Here is an 18537-nt window from a genome sequence, read left to right on the forward strand (position 1 = left end):
CTTGGAGGAACTCCCCCTAATTCCTTTGAGGTATTTTTTCCCTGTTGGCTCCTATCACCTCAGGAAGGAGCCCCTGGCTCATCTCTTCAGCTGCGCTGCAGTGTCCCCAGCCGCCTCAGAGCGACAGGCTGAGGGCCCTCGCCAGCCCTGTCCCTCTAACCACAGTGTGTCACCCCATAGCTGGTCACATCAAGCCTGGTATTATCCCCCTCCCCTTCAGGTCCAGTCTGAAGCCCTGTCCCTGAGCCCTGCAAGCTCCTGAGCAAAGACCCTCTTCCCCCTGTGAGAAAGGTGAATCCCACCTGACACCAGGTGAGCAGCACTGTGGAAATAAACCCCAGGTTTGATTTTTAATTTTTTCCCTGGTTTATGGCTTGTATAAACATATTGGAGTATTACCTGCAGAATTTCTCACGAGATCCAGGTCTGCCCTGGATCCCCAGGTCACTCAAGATGCCGTCAGGTCCCTGCACAGAGTAGATCCCCATCAGTGCGTGCTCGTGGCTGGAAGGGGCAGTCAGCATCACACATGACATCTCAGAACGCGCAACTCCAGTACCTGCAAAGAGGACTTGGGTGGCCTCAGGAGCCATCACACAACTGTCCCCTACCTTCTAAGTTGGCAGATATTTGCTCTGGTGGATCTATGTCTTCTGGTCTTTACTGTCTCTGATGACTCAGCTAATTAATCACCAAGTGTCAGTCTGCATTTAGTAATTTCCATTTGACTACTCACAGCATTTTTAGTTGCAGGAACCAATCAACGACATCAAACCTAATTTTTTAGAAGATTTAGCAGATTTTTAGGACCACACAAAGCAAAAGCCTGCGCACTGCCTTTGTCTCACCACTTCTCCAGTCTGGGATGTATTTTCCGTCTCATTTCATTCCTGCATCCTCATCTCATCTCTGCCATTCAAAGTAAACATTTTCAATGCTTGAATTCTTCACTACTGTCACATCTGAAGCTCTGATTACCCAAGTACAGCTGCCTGACCCAAAACTGAAGACTCATAACCTCCAGGAATTTACTGTTCCTGCTCTCTAGGCATGGAAGGGGCCCGACTGCTTTACGGGATACTCAAAAAGCCCAGCAGTTCTACTGGTGCCTCTCCAGGCACATTGCCTCAAGCAGCCATTGTGTGGTTATTAACTCAGCACTTAATTGCTTTCCCTGGTTTGAGAGCCTGAAGATTGAAGTATGTCTGAACATGATGCAAACTTGACATTAAAAGCTGGACTTTTTATTTAAGAGACAAAAATAACTTTGGGAGACACTTCAGGTGTCTGACCCTCTTGCAGTATTTAACATTTTGGCCCTTACTCCCATTTTTGAAAGCTGGTGAGAAGAGTCATGCCCCATATTCCTTCTGTTACAAGAAGCGGATCGTTAGAGAAAGGAAACGACGGGAAAAGATGTGCAATAAACTACACTCCTCCTGCTTGGTGTATGGTATTTAATCTAACTTTTATTTTAAGGACGTCCAAATAACTTCTCTAAGCTTAGTATGATGATGCCATTTCTGCCTAGTTTGGGTCATAACAGTTCTCCAGGCAGTTTTTCAGACAACCACCTTCTTTCCTGCCCCCAGCCAATATCCATGGTCTGTTTTACACATTTCCCAAAGTCTTCTCCACTTCCTTTCCATTGATGCTTTTCAGATCTCAGTATAAAACCTAACCCACCACCCCCCCCAACCCCCACACCCTCATTCAATAACGAGCTGTGATTGCTGCTTGCTCATTAGCATCCTCACAGAGACTGGGAAATGCCTCTCACAGGGGAGACAGATCCCAGGCCTCCTGATGTCGCCAGACGTACAGCAAGAGACATGATACAGATCAGGAAACAGATCTTAAAATGTGAGATTCCTCCTGTGGCAAACCCACCAGCTAGGATTTATTCATTACGAGAAGAGCTAACCAAGGAACCCAGAATGTGCACTGACAGCTTCGAGTGACACAGCTCTGCTGGAAGCCTGGCAACGCGCTTCACACGCTTCTGTTGTACCCCATCCTCAAAAGCATCTTCTTCCCTTAAAGTGAAGGACTTTCTCATCTCTAAGTGGCCGGTGCCTTTTGCCTGCACTAATCACAATTCTTTCAAGTCTGAAAAAAGCGCAGAGAATATTATAAAATAGAATGTAATACTTTACTTCTCCGTATCTATACTGTTTCATCAGTCTGATAAATTATCTACAAACGCATAAGACTTAAGCAATTGTCCAATACACTCAGAATGGTCCCAAATTCAGTTACAAGTAAACCACATTAAAGAGTTACTGTACAGTAAACAAATGGGTGAAAAACTGTAATTTATTGAAACTCATAACTCAAAAAATATAAGATGCTGTAGTGTACAATATGTTACACAAAGCACCCTAGGGTGCACATTCAAGTCAAGTAACTCCATCGCCCCCCAAACCCTGGTACCCTAGTACTTGTTCCATATACAATCATGCACATTTACTCTTCGAGAGGAAGCCCCCAGTACTGTGACGTGTTGAATAGCACCAAAATCAGCGTAGTCCATTGAATAACATGGGGAGCTAAATTAACTTGCCCAAAACTTGTAACAGGTATTATACATTCATGGAATTAAACAGCCTAAACTAACTTAAACAGTGTGTACTGCAACAATTACTGCTCTAATTTGAAGTTCTCCCCATATGGCAGAGCTGGAGGCACTCTGCTCTGAGCAAAACTACTTACGTACTTCCTACACAAAGCTCGTCTGCCTTTTTTGTCGGAAATAGGTCTATGAGAGGAGTGGAAAACTTGGATCTTTCAAGAACAACTACTGGTCTTAAGTAATGGAGTTGTTTTAAGGCAAGGTCTCCACAGTCCGTTAATGCTTTGTCCAAGATCGCCCTCAAATTTTCTAAAGAAGGGGCAGATGACGATTCCGACAGCAGGGGCTGGATCTCTCTCAGCTGCCTGTGACTGTTCTGGGATATGATTACATTTTTGTCATTTACAAGGTTGTTTACTGGTGCATCCCCTTCACCATCTCCCTCTTTTTGCAAGGTTTTATCTACTGGCAACTGCTTGGGAGACTCCCACTCTACCACCTCATCAAAATCATCATCATCATCATCATCTTTTCCCTCGCTTTCCTGAATAAATTTTAAAAATGAAGACTCAAATCCCATTGGTTTATATGTCTTTAAATCAAAAGGTTTGGACACTGGAGGCTTCTGAAATTTGTCTTTTGTGGCACAAAGGACATTTCTTTTTGCATTCTGATTAACTGTGCTGTGTTGACATCCTTCAGGGTCTTTCTCTTTTAGCAACTCTAACTGTAAACTGGAGAAACAAGAGCTATTGTCTCTTTCATTATTTTCAGAAAACTCCTCAGTTTTACCCAAAACTGTCTCCCTGATGTTATGCTCTTCAAAACAAGCGTTCTTTGAACTGTGGTTATATTTTACAGTGCCTGAATACATAAAGGCACTGGCATCAAAACTCGCGCTACCTGGCGGACACGTTTTTTGGTCTTCACTGCCTACGTCTGGAGGGTCGCAGTCAGTGTTTGGAACCAGAGCTTTGTCACTTTCCTGCGCACACTCTGAATTAGCTGGTTTATCCTCCTGAACGTCTACATCTTTTTTATCCGGGTCTGACGCTGTTTCGGAGCCAGACTGTTTTTCAATCATTACGCCACATTTCACACAAACGACAAGTGTCTGAAGCCGCTGCTCTATGTACATGTTGGTCATCTGATGGGTGCGCTTGTAGTGCCTCACTATACTGCTTTCCAGTTTGACCACAGAAAGACATCCCTGGACCATGCACGGGTACTGGGTCTGGTCCAACTCCTCTTTGCACATCTGTAGGGCCTCCTCTTTTGTTTTGAAAGTCACCAAACGCTTTTCTCTACTTCTGCTGGGTCTTTTGGGCTTCTCTTTTAACTGTTTCCCGTTCTGCTTGCTTACATCACAACTGTCCTTCAAATAAGTCTGCTCACCTTTATCTTTCTCTTGATCGTCTTCCTCCTCTTTCTGGTTCCCGAAGAGACTATCATAATATTCGCTATGACGGAAATACACATGTTGAGAGTAGTGGCTGTAATTTGTGAAAATTCGATTGCAGCCATTAAGGTCACAATGGATTTCAAAATCTTTGTTTAATTTTTCTTCACTGTCATGTTCTTCTATTAGGTGCTGTTTAAGCTTATTAAAGGTATAAAACACAGCAGGGCACTGGGCTTGGTTACAAGCAAATCTCGCAGATTCAGCCTCAGAAAGCAGCTTTTGATCCTCTAGGAGTACGTTGTGGAAGTCACTACAATGTTTAGCAAGAGCTTTAGAACATAGAAAACGCTTACCACACTCTTTGTATTTGCATGCAAAGATTTTTTTACATTTGACAAGTTCCCTTTTTGTTCTCGCTTTGTCTTTTTCTAAGCAGAGCTGCTCCTTATTGTACTGGTGAACAGTTCTGTAATGGCGAATCAGACCTTTCTGGTTGGTAAACGCAGAGTCGCAGCTTTTATGTATACAATGAAAAGGCTTGTGGTACTTATGCAGTATGTAACATAAGTTTCCTTTAGCAACTGTTCTTTTGCTTCCTCTTCCCTGTCTGGCTTCCAGTTCCTCCCTGTGACTGTCTAGAGAAGCTACATGAGATGTTTTTCTTGTTACATGACTGTCCGTCTCTTCACCGGACTCCAGATCTGTCTCAGAACTGCAGTCTTCCTTTTTAGGATGGCACAGCTGCTCGGAGTGGTCTGAATGCTCAATGAATTCCACGTTGGCTGCACAGACAGATGCTGGAACAGAGCTATTTTTATGCATGTCATCTGTACATAAACCCACATGGTCAAGTTTTTCACCGGAACACACCTTGTGAGCCACCCTCTCACAGCCAATTTGGTGTTTGTTCCTATAGTGAATTCTAAGATGTGTTTTTCTTGTAAACGATCTTTGGCAAATATGACACTTAAATGGCGAGTACCGATGCTGGAACATGTTTAACTGGAGAACCATTTCCTTTGAATAGTTATGCTTTTTAACGTAATGCATTAAGAGAGCTTCTCTGGTGACAAACTCACATGTACACCCTTGACACTCACAGAAAAATGGTTTAGCTGCCAGCTGAGTAAGGTACTGGCTGGGGAAATTATCTTGTTGCTCTTGAAGCTGAAATTTTGAGGTAGTTTCATTTACTGACTCGGGGCACTTGGCATCCCTAGATGAATAGGACTGTAAAGAGCCTAAAAAAGGCTTGTGTCTTGAAGAATTCTGCATGTTAGAGTTTTTCAAGCTGAGGTGTTTCAAGCCTAACATTAGTTCTAACATGTTATCTTCAATATTTGATTCTTTAGAACTGTCATAGAAAGATGTTTCTGGGGAAGAAGGACAAGTTTCTTCCTTCAGGCCATTGCTTCCTTTAGCATCTACAGCACAGTATAAGCTTTCCGGAGAGTCAGCATTTGTATCAGAGTGATGACCTAACTCGGTACTAATATTTGTCGGGGATTTACTGCCCTGAGCGTCACTCAACAGATCGAGAAAGTCTTTTGTTTTCATCTCCATATTTTTTTTACCTTTAAAGTTATACGGATGGGCCCTGCGAAGGTGTTTTTGCATACTTCTGGAAGTTTTGTGCGTGGAACAGCAGCCTTCAAAACCACAGGGAAGTTTTTTTCCATCAAAGCAAACTGCCACATTGGAACACTGCTGTTTCACATCTGCTGGATGGAAGACTCCTTCTTGGGACATAAGGAAACCTGGAACTGATGGATTGCGAGCCCCTGTTGCCATCAGCAGAGGAGAAACCTGCCCTTGGCTTACTGCAGCGTCTGTGCTGCGGTCCCCACAACTGAGACTGCAATTACTTTCACTGTCTAGGTCTTCACTGTCAGAGAGCGCTTCTTCCTTAATCTGTGGAATTTCCTGAGAGCCTGAGGGATCCAGGTTCTCATTCAGACTGGAACTTTCAGACCGTCCAAGCAGCTGAGACTCTGGAAGATAACCACACCTGCCTTTTGAACCCGACTCTTCGAGTTTTAGTGTTTGCTTCCCTTCCCCATTTGACACCTCAATGTTATGCACTGCAAGGTGATTCCGAAATTCAGTTTTGGAATAATAAAATTTTTTGCAACCAAAGAAGTTGCAGGTATACGATGCATCTCTGAAGTGCTGTGCCTCGTGATGGTAAAGCTGCCCTAAGTCACTGAAAACAATATTACAGCCATTTAGCTCACATTTGTAACGAAGATCATCGTGCGTTTGTTTGTGATTGAGAAGCTCGTTAACGGACCCAAACCTGGCATAGCAATCCATGGACACACACATGTACGGCTGAGGGCCACAGTGCACACGTTCATGCTCCCGCAAATGAAAGGACGTCATGAAGTGTCGGCGGCAGAACGCACACTTCTCTCTCCTGTTTTTCATGTCCAAGTAGTGTTTTGCGTTCTCATCGTTGTTTTGATGTTCAGCTTTCAGATGTACGCTTAAGTACTTGAACTGTTTAAATACTCTAGAACAATCCGTTCCGGGGCACGGGTAGATGTCTCTGTCTTGTAGCTGGCAGTTTTCCAGTTGGCTGAACGTGACGTATTCATGGGTGTCATTGTCACAGTTTTCAGGCAGCTGTGGCTGATGGGACTTGTCCTGAAACGCTGGGGGTGGGCTGCTGGAAGTGACCGTCTTCTGTGGTGATCTCTCTTTTTTCAGTATTATTTTCTTCTTAGGTCTGTGTGTTCTACTAGATGGCATTTTAACGTGTTCCATTACGTGTGGTACAAAGAATTCCTTTCTCTTGAACTTTTTTGTACACACCGGACATGTATAAATGCCATCTTCCATATGCATCTTTGAGTGATGCAGGATTCTAGCCTCTATACACTCCCTTTTGCAGAGCACACAGAAAAATTTGTATTGAAGCCATCTCTGGTACCTTTCTGAAGAACCGATTGGTTTTTTTACTCTTGCTTTTTCTTTAGGGTGGTTCATTGTGTCTTTTCCATCATAATACTTAAGTTCTTTTTTCTCATCATAGTCACTAAAGAAAGTCTCTAACATGTCCGTTTCATTGACTGACATATTACAAATTGCGTCATCCTCAGAATCAGAAGCTACTTTCCCTAAAAGTTTAAGGCAATGTCGCTTTAGGGTCTTCCAGTCCCAAAATTCAGGATCGAACGGCCAATATGCTTTTAAAGCTAACAGGAGCTCGCAACGAAGTGAATTGGGAACCAGTGCAGTTTCTTCATCAAATTTTTGATCTGGTTGCATATAGAGCTCTTCCAACACATTAAATCCGCTCAGAGTTGGCTCCAGTAAAAATTCCGTGAGCTGACAAGCTCTTCTAACTTCAAGGTCTTCTGGTAAAAGGCATGCAATTGTTTTACATACTGAAGTCTTCATCTCATCGCTTCCATTTGTCCTGATCTGAAGGGCTCTCACACATAACAAAACAGACACAGCAAGTCCTGCTTCTTCTGCCTGTTTAAAAAAAGAAACCACAATAAATACAAAAAACAGTCACAAACCAAGTGCTTCTTTTCTTTGACAAGGCTTTTCCTTCTCAGGCCTCTGAGTGCACGAGTCACTGAGCGTACTCAAAAAAGCTGTAGTTTATTTTATGGGAGGAACCTCTTCTACTTCTCAGGTGAGGGGAGCCACTTCACATTCAGTGCACTCTGGGGGGAAGTCACACAAACCCCAGAACCACAGAATTAGCAGGTTGGAAGAGACCTTTAAGATCATCAAGTCCAACCATTCCCCCAACATTGCCAGGTCCCCACTGACCCCTGTCCCTCAGCAGCACCTCCACACAGCTGGGAAACTCCTCCAGGGACGGGGACTCCACCACTGCCCTGGGCAGCCTGTTCCAATGCCTCACAACCCCCTCTGTAAAGAAGTGCTTCCTGATGTCTAACCTAAACCTCCCCTGGTGCAACGTAAGGCCATTTCCTCTCGTCCTGTCACTTGTCACAAAGGAAAAGAGACCAACACCCAGCTCGCTCCAACCTCCTGTCAGGGAGTTGAAGAGAGTGATGAGGTTTGCCCTCACTCTCCTTTTCTCCAGGCTAAACACCCCCAGCTCCCCACAGCCGCTCCTCAGCACATTGTGCTCCAGACCCTGCACCAGCTTTGTTGCCCTTCTCTGGACACGCTCCAGCCCCTCAATGTCCTTCTTGAAGTGAGGGGACAAAACTGGACACAGCACTCAAGGTGTGGCCTCATCAGTGCCAAGTACAGGAGGACAATCACCTCCCTCCTCCTGCTGGCCACACCAGTGCTGATATAAGTCGGGATGCCGTTGGCCGCCTTGGCCACCTGGGCATGCTGCTGGCTCATGTCCAATAGGCTGTCGACCAGCACCCTCAGGTCCTCTTCCCTGGCCGGTTTCCAGCCACTCCTCCCCAAGCCTGTCACGCTGCAAGGGGTTGTTGTGGCCCAAGTGCAGGACGGGGCACTCAGCCTCGTTGAACTTCATACTATTGGCCTCGGTCCATGGATCCAGCCTGTCCAGACCCCTCTGTGGAGCCTCCTGACCTTCAAAGCAGATCAACACACCCAGCCAGCTTGGTGTCATCTGCAAACTGACTGAGGGTGCCCTCAATCCCCTCATCCAGGTCATTGATAAAGATGTTGAAGAGTTTAAGCATTAGATGCTGCAAAAACATCTTTCTAACTCCTCTCTCTCGACCCTCAACCATAACTAAGTCAAATGTCTAAAAGAGAATGGTGTAAATCTTCCATATATGTTACTCCCGCAGTGTCCTCACAGGATATTAATTCAGAGCATGCAGTACTGTGTAACAAGGAAATTAATGCAAATTCACACTCAGAAACACAGTAACTTTGAGCAGCATAAGCAGTACTGTAGCAGAAATGATTCCTGATGAAGATAACTTGCATTTCACTTCCAAACATGTCCTGAGGAGTCTATGCAACTTTGAGGTGCTGCTCAATAGTATCAGGAAGATACCTACAAATATTCAAATGCTGATTTAAAAAAATAACATATTCCAAATTCTGTGTGGACGAAATTGAGAGTTACCTTGTTCCCAAAGCATGCTCTTCAGCATAAAGAACCTGAATGCATGAAGAAACTGTTTAGTCATTAGGGTAAGTAACAGCTCAGATTTTTATGAACAGTGTAGGGATGACGTCAGGCTAACACAACCACATCCACACCAGCTCGGATGGTAAACATTCAAAGAGAACGAAGAACATGCTAAGAGAATTAGCAAGCTCTTACGCTCTCTGCACACTGTCTGCTGAAGTCATGCAACACTTTAATTTGGTAACAGTGAAAACTGGCTAAACAGTAATAAAAAAAAAGCCATTTGCCCAGGAGAAGAAATTTCAATATGATCCAGCAGGAAACACAGAAAGCACAGAGCTAACATCCACGTACCATGGATTATATGGAAAGTGCACATCTGCACACATTTTAAAGCAGAAACAGGCCGACTTCAAAGAATTCGGGAGCAAATGGTTCTCAGTGCAATCACCACCAGAACTCATCTTTGCCAAAGAAGAGTTCCGGACTCTCCCCTATGACCAGAAGGACAATCACGTAACCCTTATCTCTGCTTTGGCTCTGGCTCCTATCAAATCCCACTTGGCAACCCTTTCGGTTCACAGGAATAACTCTACTCAGTGGAGGAGACTCCCAGGCAAACAAACCTGAAGGTGGAGAGACATGGAATGGAAAAAGGAACCTCTTCTGTTTCATTCATAATCCATTGGATGCCTCAGCTCTGAGATAATCATGTCCATACAGGAATGCAAAAAGACGAACCAATTTGAGGGAACTGTTAATTGAAAATTCCTAAAATAGAAGTTCACGTGACAAATTCTACTCCAGATGTGCAAAACTACGTTCCTTTTCAGGCAGCAATATCTGAAATCTTTTGGAAACTGTGATATTAAGGGAAAATACAATATCTAATTTAAGGTCCATGACCTGTGTCATACTGTTACCAAAACACTTAAAATCCTGTTGCTATCAGCCAGCTCATTTTCCCTCCACTGACATGTGTCTGACCCATTTTCATTCGTAATTGCCCTCCACAAACCTACTCTTACATAGTGACCAGCCTTAGGAAACATTGGTCTCACCCAGTCCACGAGGCAGAGTAGCCGTCAAAGGAAGACGGAGACATGCTCCTGAGTGACGGCCCACAGGGACCAAAGCTATCACTTCTGCTCTGCGAATGAGGAGTACACTACCATTGCCTCCATGGTGGGTGGATCAGTTAAAGTCTTTCCACTACTCCTCAAACAGAAATCAGGAGTTTATAAAAGTTGCTAGGCATCTCCTGAGCCTACCTGCAATTTTCTAAAAACAGGCATCAGAATAGATGGTAGAAGTCCAGATATGACTGTACCACCCGTTTTGAGAAGGTATTTTCTCACAGTACAAAAATGTGACATTTCATCCAAGCCTCCATCTCTTTGAGAGAGAAAATTGTGGCAGAAAATTGCTGCTGTGCCTCTCACTTCTGAACAGACATCAGATCAAAACACAGCTATGCTTTCTTTGCAAAATACCATCATACTGTACTTTCAGAGTCCCAGACAAACCATTCCACACTGATGGAAGGTCACTTCAATGCGTCAAGCTGACACGAAACTACAGTGGCAATCATTTCTCAGGGATTAGCAAGTTATTAGGCACTTAATCAGAAAGTATGAATAATGAAATGAGCCACATTTCATATCAGATCAGTAGAATGAGTAAGAAAACAAATTAATGTAAACAGTTGTGGCTTTGTCCAGCGACTCTGGACTGCAGCGTACTTACTTCAGATTGTATGACTCTTATCAAGAAAAACAAATGCTGCAGTGTCTTGGCAATGATGCCAAACTGACGACATCTCTCCAAAAAGGAATCTAAAGAAGGATCTATTCTTCTCTGCAGTTTGCTCCAGAAAAGCGTCAGCTCCCTGCAAAGAGTTGAAAGCAGAATGTGAGAACATTGCAGGTATACACAACGCGTCCAGAGTCCAGTTGGGATTTGACACCACAGCAATTTGTGACTAAAACACGGCACACGCTGCAATCCAGTCTCCACCTCCAAGAGATGCTGAAGAGAATTGGTACCGTGCCTTACTCCTAAACAAGCATCCGATCAGAACGCAGCATATCTCCTGGTATTTGATGGGGAAAGACACTGGTGATGGGACTCACCTCGCTCAGTGCGGGTGTGTAGAGCTGCACAGACTTCCTCCTAGACCCAGAAAAACCTCACACTTGCAGCACCGTAACTTTTCAGACGCAGATTTAAAACAGCTAAGACGAATTAGTGTAAGGCAGCCGCTTCTCTCCCACAGGCAAGCAGCCTAGCTGTTGGCACAGGCACTGAAGTGAGGTAACTGCATCTTGGAGCTTTAAGAGATGCCTCTAACAGAAGACGCTGTGTAAAGTGTTACATAAGGGCTACGTAAGATGAGGGCTTTGTCTACTGTCTTCGAGCAGTTACATGCTCCGCCACTGGAGCACAGAGCTGTTCTGTGAAGCATTTACGATAACCAAGGCAACACAGCCAGCAACTGATGCAATCTGTCACTCTGCGCTGCTTTCCCATAGCAGTGAGTGCCACAGACACAGAAAAGCAGGAGAATGATAAGATCGATACAGTTTGTATTGCTTGAAGTTTTCCTCTATTCCTTTAGTCGAACAAACTTCCCCTTTGTTAACGTACCTGCTCCTCCCACCAAATCCCACAGAGAGGTCCCTACACACAAGGTCGGTCAGAGCCTGTAGAGCCAAAATCCAGAAAACACACCTGGGCAAACTTTACACTGTCTATTGACAATGTTTTTCTTTTGAGCTGTTGCAGTCCTGCTCTTGAACCCTAAGCCAAGAGAAAGGGAACGAGGCCTTGTCGTGGATCTGACCTGGGATACATTTATTGCACAAAAAATGGACAATATTTACTGGAAACAGGTTTTTTGGGGTTGTGTTTAGGTTGTTTTGTTCATTTTGTTTAAAGGCCAGAAATACAATTAACAGCCTTTCACAGTTTGGAAGAGGCAGTTGAGAAGGTAGATAGGTCTACAAGAAAGGAATATTAAAGCAGTATAATTCAAGGTGCTTTAAATCCTAAACCAGAACTATGTCGGTTGCTCTGATAATCATGCTTCCTATTTGTTTACAGAGAAACTACAGCAGATACAAGGAGCACAATAACACTATTTGATAGAGCAAATTCCCATCTACAAGATACTATTTTTGGATGTAGGCACCACCACTGGCTCTGCATTTTCACCAACAACAAACAAGAGCCTGCACACCACGCTCACTTAAAAGCGGAAGCAACCCACCGTCACTGTCACAACTGCTGAAACAGGCCACCCTCTGCCTCACTGAGCTGACACCTACTGTTTGGTCTCCATAAACGTTCAGCAAGCGCCAATGAATGTCAATGGGTGCACTTTTTTCCGCATGAAGGAATTCAGTTACAGAACCTTGGTTTCATACGCACTGCCATGTCAGACACCATTGTGTCAGATGGCCCCTCTGGCACACGCCAACAAAATTTAACGGAATGCTGGCAGAAAGGTTCAACCTCTACTGCCAGACCAGCAACATCCACCTCTGACACCATGGGCCAATAAAATAGGAGGCATTACTTTCAGAGCGGACCTTGTAGAAAGGGAAAACAGGTAGACACCCAGAACATCAGCAACAAGACGTTGCTGCACTTCAGCCCTGAGGAGCTGACAAAACGTAAACTTTAACTGAACATAAGGAGGACTAACATGGAAGAATTGTACAAAGCGAAGCTTACAGAAGGAAGGCACAGAATGGAGAGAGAGAGTATTAAAAAAAAAAAAATTAACTCACCATCACCCCAACAGAAACAAAACAAACTTGAAAAATAGTTTATCAAGACTTCAGTAATTTTGTATATTTACATGTACATAGTTGGGAGTTGGAAGAATAGCGAGAGGAGAGCTTCACTCTGGATATCTCTTACTCCCAGGGGTTTATGGCAGAGCAGAAAGTTTTCAGTGTTTGCCCTTTCCTCTTGCTTGTCCTACCCCTTCTTTCTGTAGAGCTAAAGCGCAGTGCTGGAAGGGGTCCTTAAGGATGGTGATGCAGAAGTGTTTCTCAGGTATCTTCACACATACGGAAAGGCAAGAAAGGACAACTCTCAGCACTTGGGCAATTTTCCATTCCAAAATTGATGGGAGGCAGTGCAGAGGACAGAAAGAACGATAGACAGACAGATACCTAGTAATATTGAAAAGTAAAAAAACCCCCACACCAGTCATCTTCCTAGCATATCAGACCAGAGAGAAGGTTTTTTTGAAGTTGTACATGGCTGCTTAATGCCATTTGCATTAATGCTGAAGATTACATGATTTTATGGACTGACTCCTTGGAGACTACAGCAGTCAGCTACCTCCAAACTCCGGCCCATAGCACCACTGCTTCCGAGATAAAGTTTCAAACACAGCAGATAGCTCCAGGCTTAACAGCAGCATTACACATTGTTCTATGATCATCAGCAATAACCACTGCAAAATCTTCCGATTTTGGTGAGGAATAGCATAACACAAACCTACATTTGCTTTCACCTTCAGCTATGGAATCAACCTTCATACCAAGAGCACTAATGCCCACACATACCGAGTTTACTGCTCTCCTTTTGGAGGCACAGGAGGAGCTGAGCTAATCAAACAGCTTAATGTCCCCAGACATGCAAAAGCAGGAGTAGGAAGTTTGTGCTGGCTGCTGAGTCAGCACTGTGCCATCAGGCAGATGCTAGAGAAGTGAAGACAGGAGAGAAGGAAGGTAGATTTTCCCTTTCTGGAGTGATGTAACTAACAGCTGAACAGATTTAACAGCTTCCAGAAGCACCAGTGTTGCACTTTACTGGGACCTGTCTGACCACATGGTGAACCAACCTCGTGCTAACCTGTGGAAAGCCGTATGCAGGTCTGGCTGGGTTAGATGGATGTGCTCACTGCAGGTCAGTCAGGCCCAGGGCCAGAACTCCAGACGAGGCACATGCAGCCAGCACCACAACAGAGCAACAATTCATCTTCCGCTTTCTGACAGCAGCAAATTGGTAGGACTGGCTCAAGGATGAGTATGGCCCCAAAGCTACACCTTCATCCCCTCTGTAAGGTGCTCATCCACATACATACCAAATCCAAAAGGTGTTAGTGACATCGCTAGAAAAACTGGAAGTCCAAATCATCAGCATCACAGAGTAAATCATCACAGAGCATCATCATCAGTATCACAGAGTAAAATAACCTTTCAGTTACAATCCTGTCTTTCTGAACCAAACAGGATCTTCTTTAAAGGGAATTAAGCAATTGCTACCCCTTAAAACCTCCCGTTGGTCACAGAAAGGCACAGGGCACGTATTCAGTTCAACTAAATATTTTATGTGTACATTTATGCTGTACTTAATCCTATAAAATGTCCAGCAAGCAACCTCTCTTTCCCAGGTTACTGATTCAAAGCAATGCTACAACTATTTCAGTGTTCACCACAGTTTGTGTGGAGCAGAGAACTCTTCGTTTTCCTGAGCCATAATATCCACCAAGGTGGGATCTCACATCTCATCAGTTAAGCTGGCTGATCTGACCAAAGTAATCCTCCAAATTAAAAGTTTTATGTCATATCAGCCCCTTGAATTCATCTACCTTGTGGCTACATAATCACTTGATCTGCAACTGCCACAAGAAAAGCAGGAGCCTCAAAGTGAGAAAGTAATCTGATGGTCAAGTATTACACCAGTGTCACAAGACAGGAGTCCATCAGAAGGTAACCTTCGGTCTGGTCTCCAGCACCCTGGAAGCTTTGCTCCTCAGTGAGTACAGAATGAGCTGTTCTGTTGTACAAGGAGCACTATGTACGGTACTAGAATTTGAATTTATACACGTCCACAATTTCAGCATTAGACAGACAACTTCATTCTCTTGCCTTATCCCTGGGGGAAGGCCGCTGGAACTGGAGGAGATTGTCCAGACAGCAGCAGAGGGGGCAGCTGTGGCTCACACGGACTTAGCACAGCTTGAACCAGCACTTTTCATGGGAACAAACACTTACAACACTGTAGACAGAATGACATGACTCCAGCACGAGTGACTCAAACCCACTAACACCTTCTGTAGGTAGGAACATACTTGTGTCGCTAGACCGTGCTGACATTTGTGTCTCCAAGCCTTCACTGCTTGTCTCCTAGGCTGCCCAATTTTAAAGCCGATGTGGAAGTACCTGCTCACATTAGAGCTGCACCACGTTTTGTGTAGACTTAGCCTTAGGCAGGCCCGATCCTGGGCCAGGCTGGCAAAGGGACAAGAAATCTATAGCTTGAACTGATCTCGCCCAGCTTATTAGGTTAGACAGAGTCACACGACCTGAAAGTTTCATTCAAATTCTAACTCGTTTCAGTTCACACTTTGTTCTGCAAGCAAGAAATCTACCCACAGGTGTTGTCACAGAAAGGAGGAGATGTTATTTGGTAACCATAAACACTACAACACAGAAGTCTGTTCTCCAGACCCAAGTCTCACCTACAGATAAAGTCCAACTATCTTCACTTGGACCCTAGGGATACGGCTTTTAGATAGAACTGCCTAATGAGCCCCCTTGGACACCAGCAAATCATTTACTTCACCCTGAAAGAATGTTAGGTGCTGTTGGGTGGGGGGCATTTGTTTGTTTCGTTTTTTCTTTAAAAAGAGACCACAGGATAGACTTTGGACTCCTATCTCTTTGGAGAGACATTTTTCAGTGGTGAAAAACAGCCAGCCTCTAGAACTTCACAGTGCGGTGGCCTCTCCCTTCTTGCGTCTTCCACAAGTTCTCATCTCTCTACAATGCATGTCTTTGCTCAAAAAAACATTTCTGGCCTGAAACCGAAGCAATATGTAAATACTTCTGGCCTTTTTTTACAGATGATTGGACCGAGCTAAACTATCAATCACCCTGCTGGCACTTAAGCGGTATGAAAACTCTTCTTAATGGCTTTAAAATGTGGAGTAAGTAAATTAATAATGCCACAGTCAACCAAATCCGAATTCCCAGGATATACTTGAGATGTCTGGTAATATAAAGCTTTATCCAGATCAACATTTTAGCCATATCTTGAAAGCCAAAGCTACAAGTCCATTTTGTAAGGGGCAGAAAACAGCTTCCCTCCCTGCTTTGGCTTTACCAGTTTGCCACTGCTGAAACCAAGATGCAGAAAGTTTTCTACCTCCAGCCAGGGCAGAGGACAGAGAAGTTTAATAATCATGTTTTGGCCAAGACATAGTACTACAATTATCAGTTATGGAAATTACAAAAATATAAAAAGGCTCTCAGGGGTGGTGGGTTGGGTGTCGGGGGAGCGATGTGCTGCCTCTGCACATTCCTACTACTTATGTCTCTGACAAGCAGTGAAAAAAGACAAACTCTCACAGTGTATGGATTGCCTGGGTCAGAGTTCATAAGCACATTTTTGGTAATGCCTAGTGCATGCAGGCGACCCACGGGGGTTGTAAAAGCCACCCAGCCTTAGATCACCTCAAGGCCCTATATATGCGGAGACGACCCATGGGGAGCTGTGGAGACAGCTCAGCCCCAAGTTCTCGGCAAGCCATAGACCAAACAGAGCAGTTGCTGCATCATTCCAAGAACCAGAACTGGAGCTGAGCGTTGAAATCCCTGAAGAAATAATATGCCCCGAGCCTCAATCCAAACCACTATTCAGTTGCCTGACAAATAAAGATAAAGAGAAGCTGGCAGGTTTCACTGTCGACTTCAGCTGACAACCCTGTGTTCCCAAACACTCACAAGATCAGCAAAAGAGAAGTAAGAAGAACAGCATACAGAAATGACCCTCACCCACGGATGAATGAAGAAAGGTAAGGGGAAACTCCATTACACTGTCAAAGCAACATCCGAGACAGTCCTGTAAATTGTAACCCTAGGATCGGGATTAGGAATTGAGAGTCCCGCTCCAACACTACATCTTGCCTGCATGGAGACCTTTCCCCCTTGGTCAGGACACCGGCCAAGGTCACTTTTCTGGGATCGAGAGCCCTCACCTCCAGGGGTAAGCGATGCTCGTAACCACATAGAATATTTAGCATTCTTTTTAGGTTGTTACGGTGTATTCTTATTTTTAAGTTGTGATAGTGCATTCTTCTGTTGTATCCATGACAACCTACCATAGTGGGTATTAAACCTGTAAGCGAAATTACAAGAAATAGCTTGTCTGAACCTTGCAGTCTAGTCTCTTTTCACCACACATGGGTCTAAGTATTCAAGAAGGAAGAACCGAATTACAACATAGTGAAACCACAAAGCTTAGGGGTTGGGGACCAACCCAGACAGCACTGATCCAGCACTACTTACAGAGCTACTATATTGTTGAAGCACTACTGTTAACACCAACAATGAGTGTTAAGTGAGTTTAAATAATTTTTAAACTATTACTGCAGCAAGAAGAGTCCTTGTTTATTTTGTCACAAGTTATCTAGAAAGTACTTCAGTCTGATGTACTTCTCAAGTTAAAGATATATCCACTTTCTTTACATATTTTGTACCGTATTAGCTCAATTCTCTTGCATTGAAGCCAGTGAGGAACAGTTAGGAGTAGCAGTGATCCTCATTACTTACCAAGAACAATACACATTTGCTGTTTGAAGCTGATGAGTAAGGTACGTTGTACAAAGAATAAATGCAGTGTTTTCTTGTCCCTCAGATTCCAGGTTACATATGATGTCCAGCACTTCTTTGCAATCCACCTTTGCAATCTTAAAGAAAAGAAAAGGCACTTTATTCTCAGCATGTTTACAGACATGTATGTTTACTGTCTCATAGGAAATGGTCTGACAAACACAGGAACAACAACCATGTCTCCTTTTAACAGCCAGAGCTCATACCACACCTTTCAGCTACAGAACGGCACGCGAAGTTCACATAGGTTAGCTCTGATCCCTTCTCAGCATTAGTTCTTTGGGACCATCTTCCATTTGGGGCAGCTCAGCAAAACACGTACATACCGGCCACAGTCTACCTACAGCTACCCGTTCCTTCTCTGCACTCATGGACATCCCTGTCTTGCTTTTGACAGTGAAGCCCCAGGTCCAAAAACATCAAGAGGTGTGAAAAAGCCAGTCTCTTGTCCTTTTTGACCATAAGTGTTGCCTTCGAACAATCACACTCCAAAGCACGGTCTTAATAGCAGAAGCGTTTAGAGGAGGCACAAATCTCATGGCAGTTCTGGAAAGCCCACTTAAGGGTAGTACCTCTCCGTGTATCAAAACAGGTCATTAGTTTGGTTATAAGCTGAGTATTTTAGACCAAAAATTATGTAGTAATTATAAAGTGCTTTTTACTATGAAGACAACGCTATTTTTATTACATTTTTTTTCACTGGATCTGTTCTACATCACAGAATTGGCTGTACTCAAGCAACTTCTACTTTAATCAGCTGTTGCTACTATAAATAATCCAAACCTCTTATTAATCATTAAATTAAATGATTAAATTAAAGAAAGAACAAAGGGAAGTTAAAATGTGCCAAGCTAATTTTCACAGACATCTCATTCAGCAG

At 43.9% G+C, this 18537-nt stretch overlaps 1 protein-coding gene across 1 annotated transcript in view; it reads right to left on the reverse strand.

The window, feature by feature from the left end:
- Positions 1-2708: 2708 nt before the first annotated feature.
- Positions 2709-18537, reverse strand: part of RLF (rearranged L-myc fusion) — a 53062-nt gene continuing 37233 nt past the window's right edge. Inside the window, exons 6-8 of the mRNA XM_010131380.1 lie at positions 17598-17734; positions 10771-10912; positions 2709-7454 (exon numbers count right to left, since the gene is read on the reverse strand). Of these exons, the coding sequence (XP_010129682.1) occupies positions 2709-7454; positions 10771-10912; positions 17598-17734 (5025 nt within the window). The remainder of the gene's footprint in view (positions 7455-10770; positions 10913-17597; positions 17735-18537) is intronic.

Source organism: Buceros rhinoceros, unplaced genomic scaffold (assembly GCF_000710305.1).
Source record: "Buceros rhinoceros silvestris isolate BGI_N320 unplaced genomic scaffold, ASM71030v1 scaffold1452, whole genome shotgun sequence".
In the NCBI taxonomy this organism is placed as follows: domain Eukaryota; kingdom Metazoa; phylum Chordata; class Aves; order Bucerotiformes; family Bucerotidae; genus Buceros; species Buceros rhinoceros.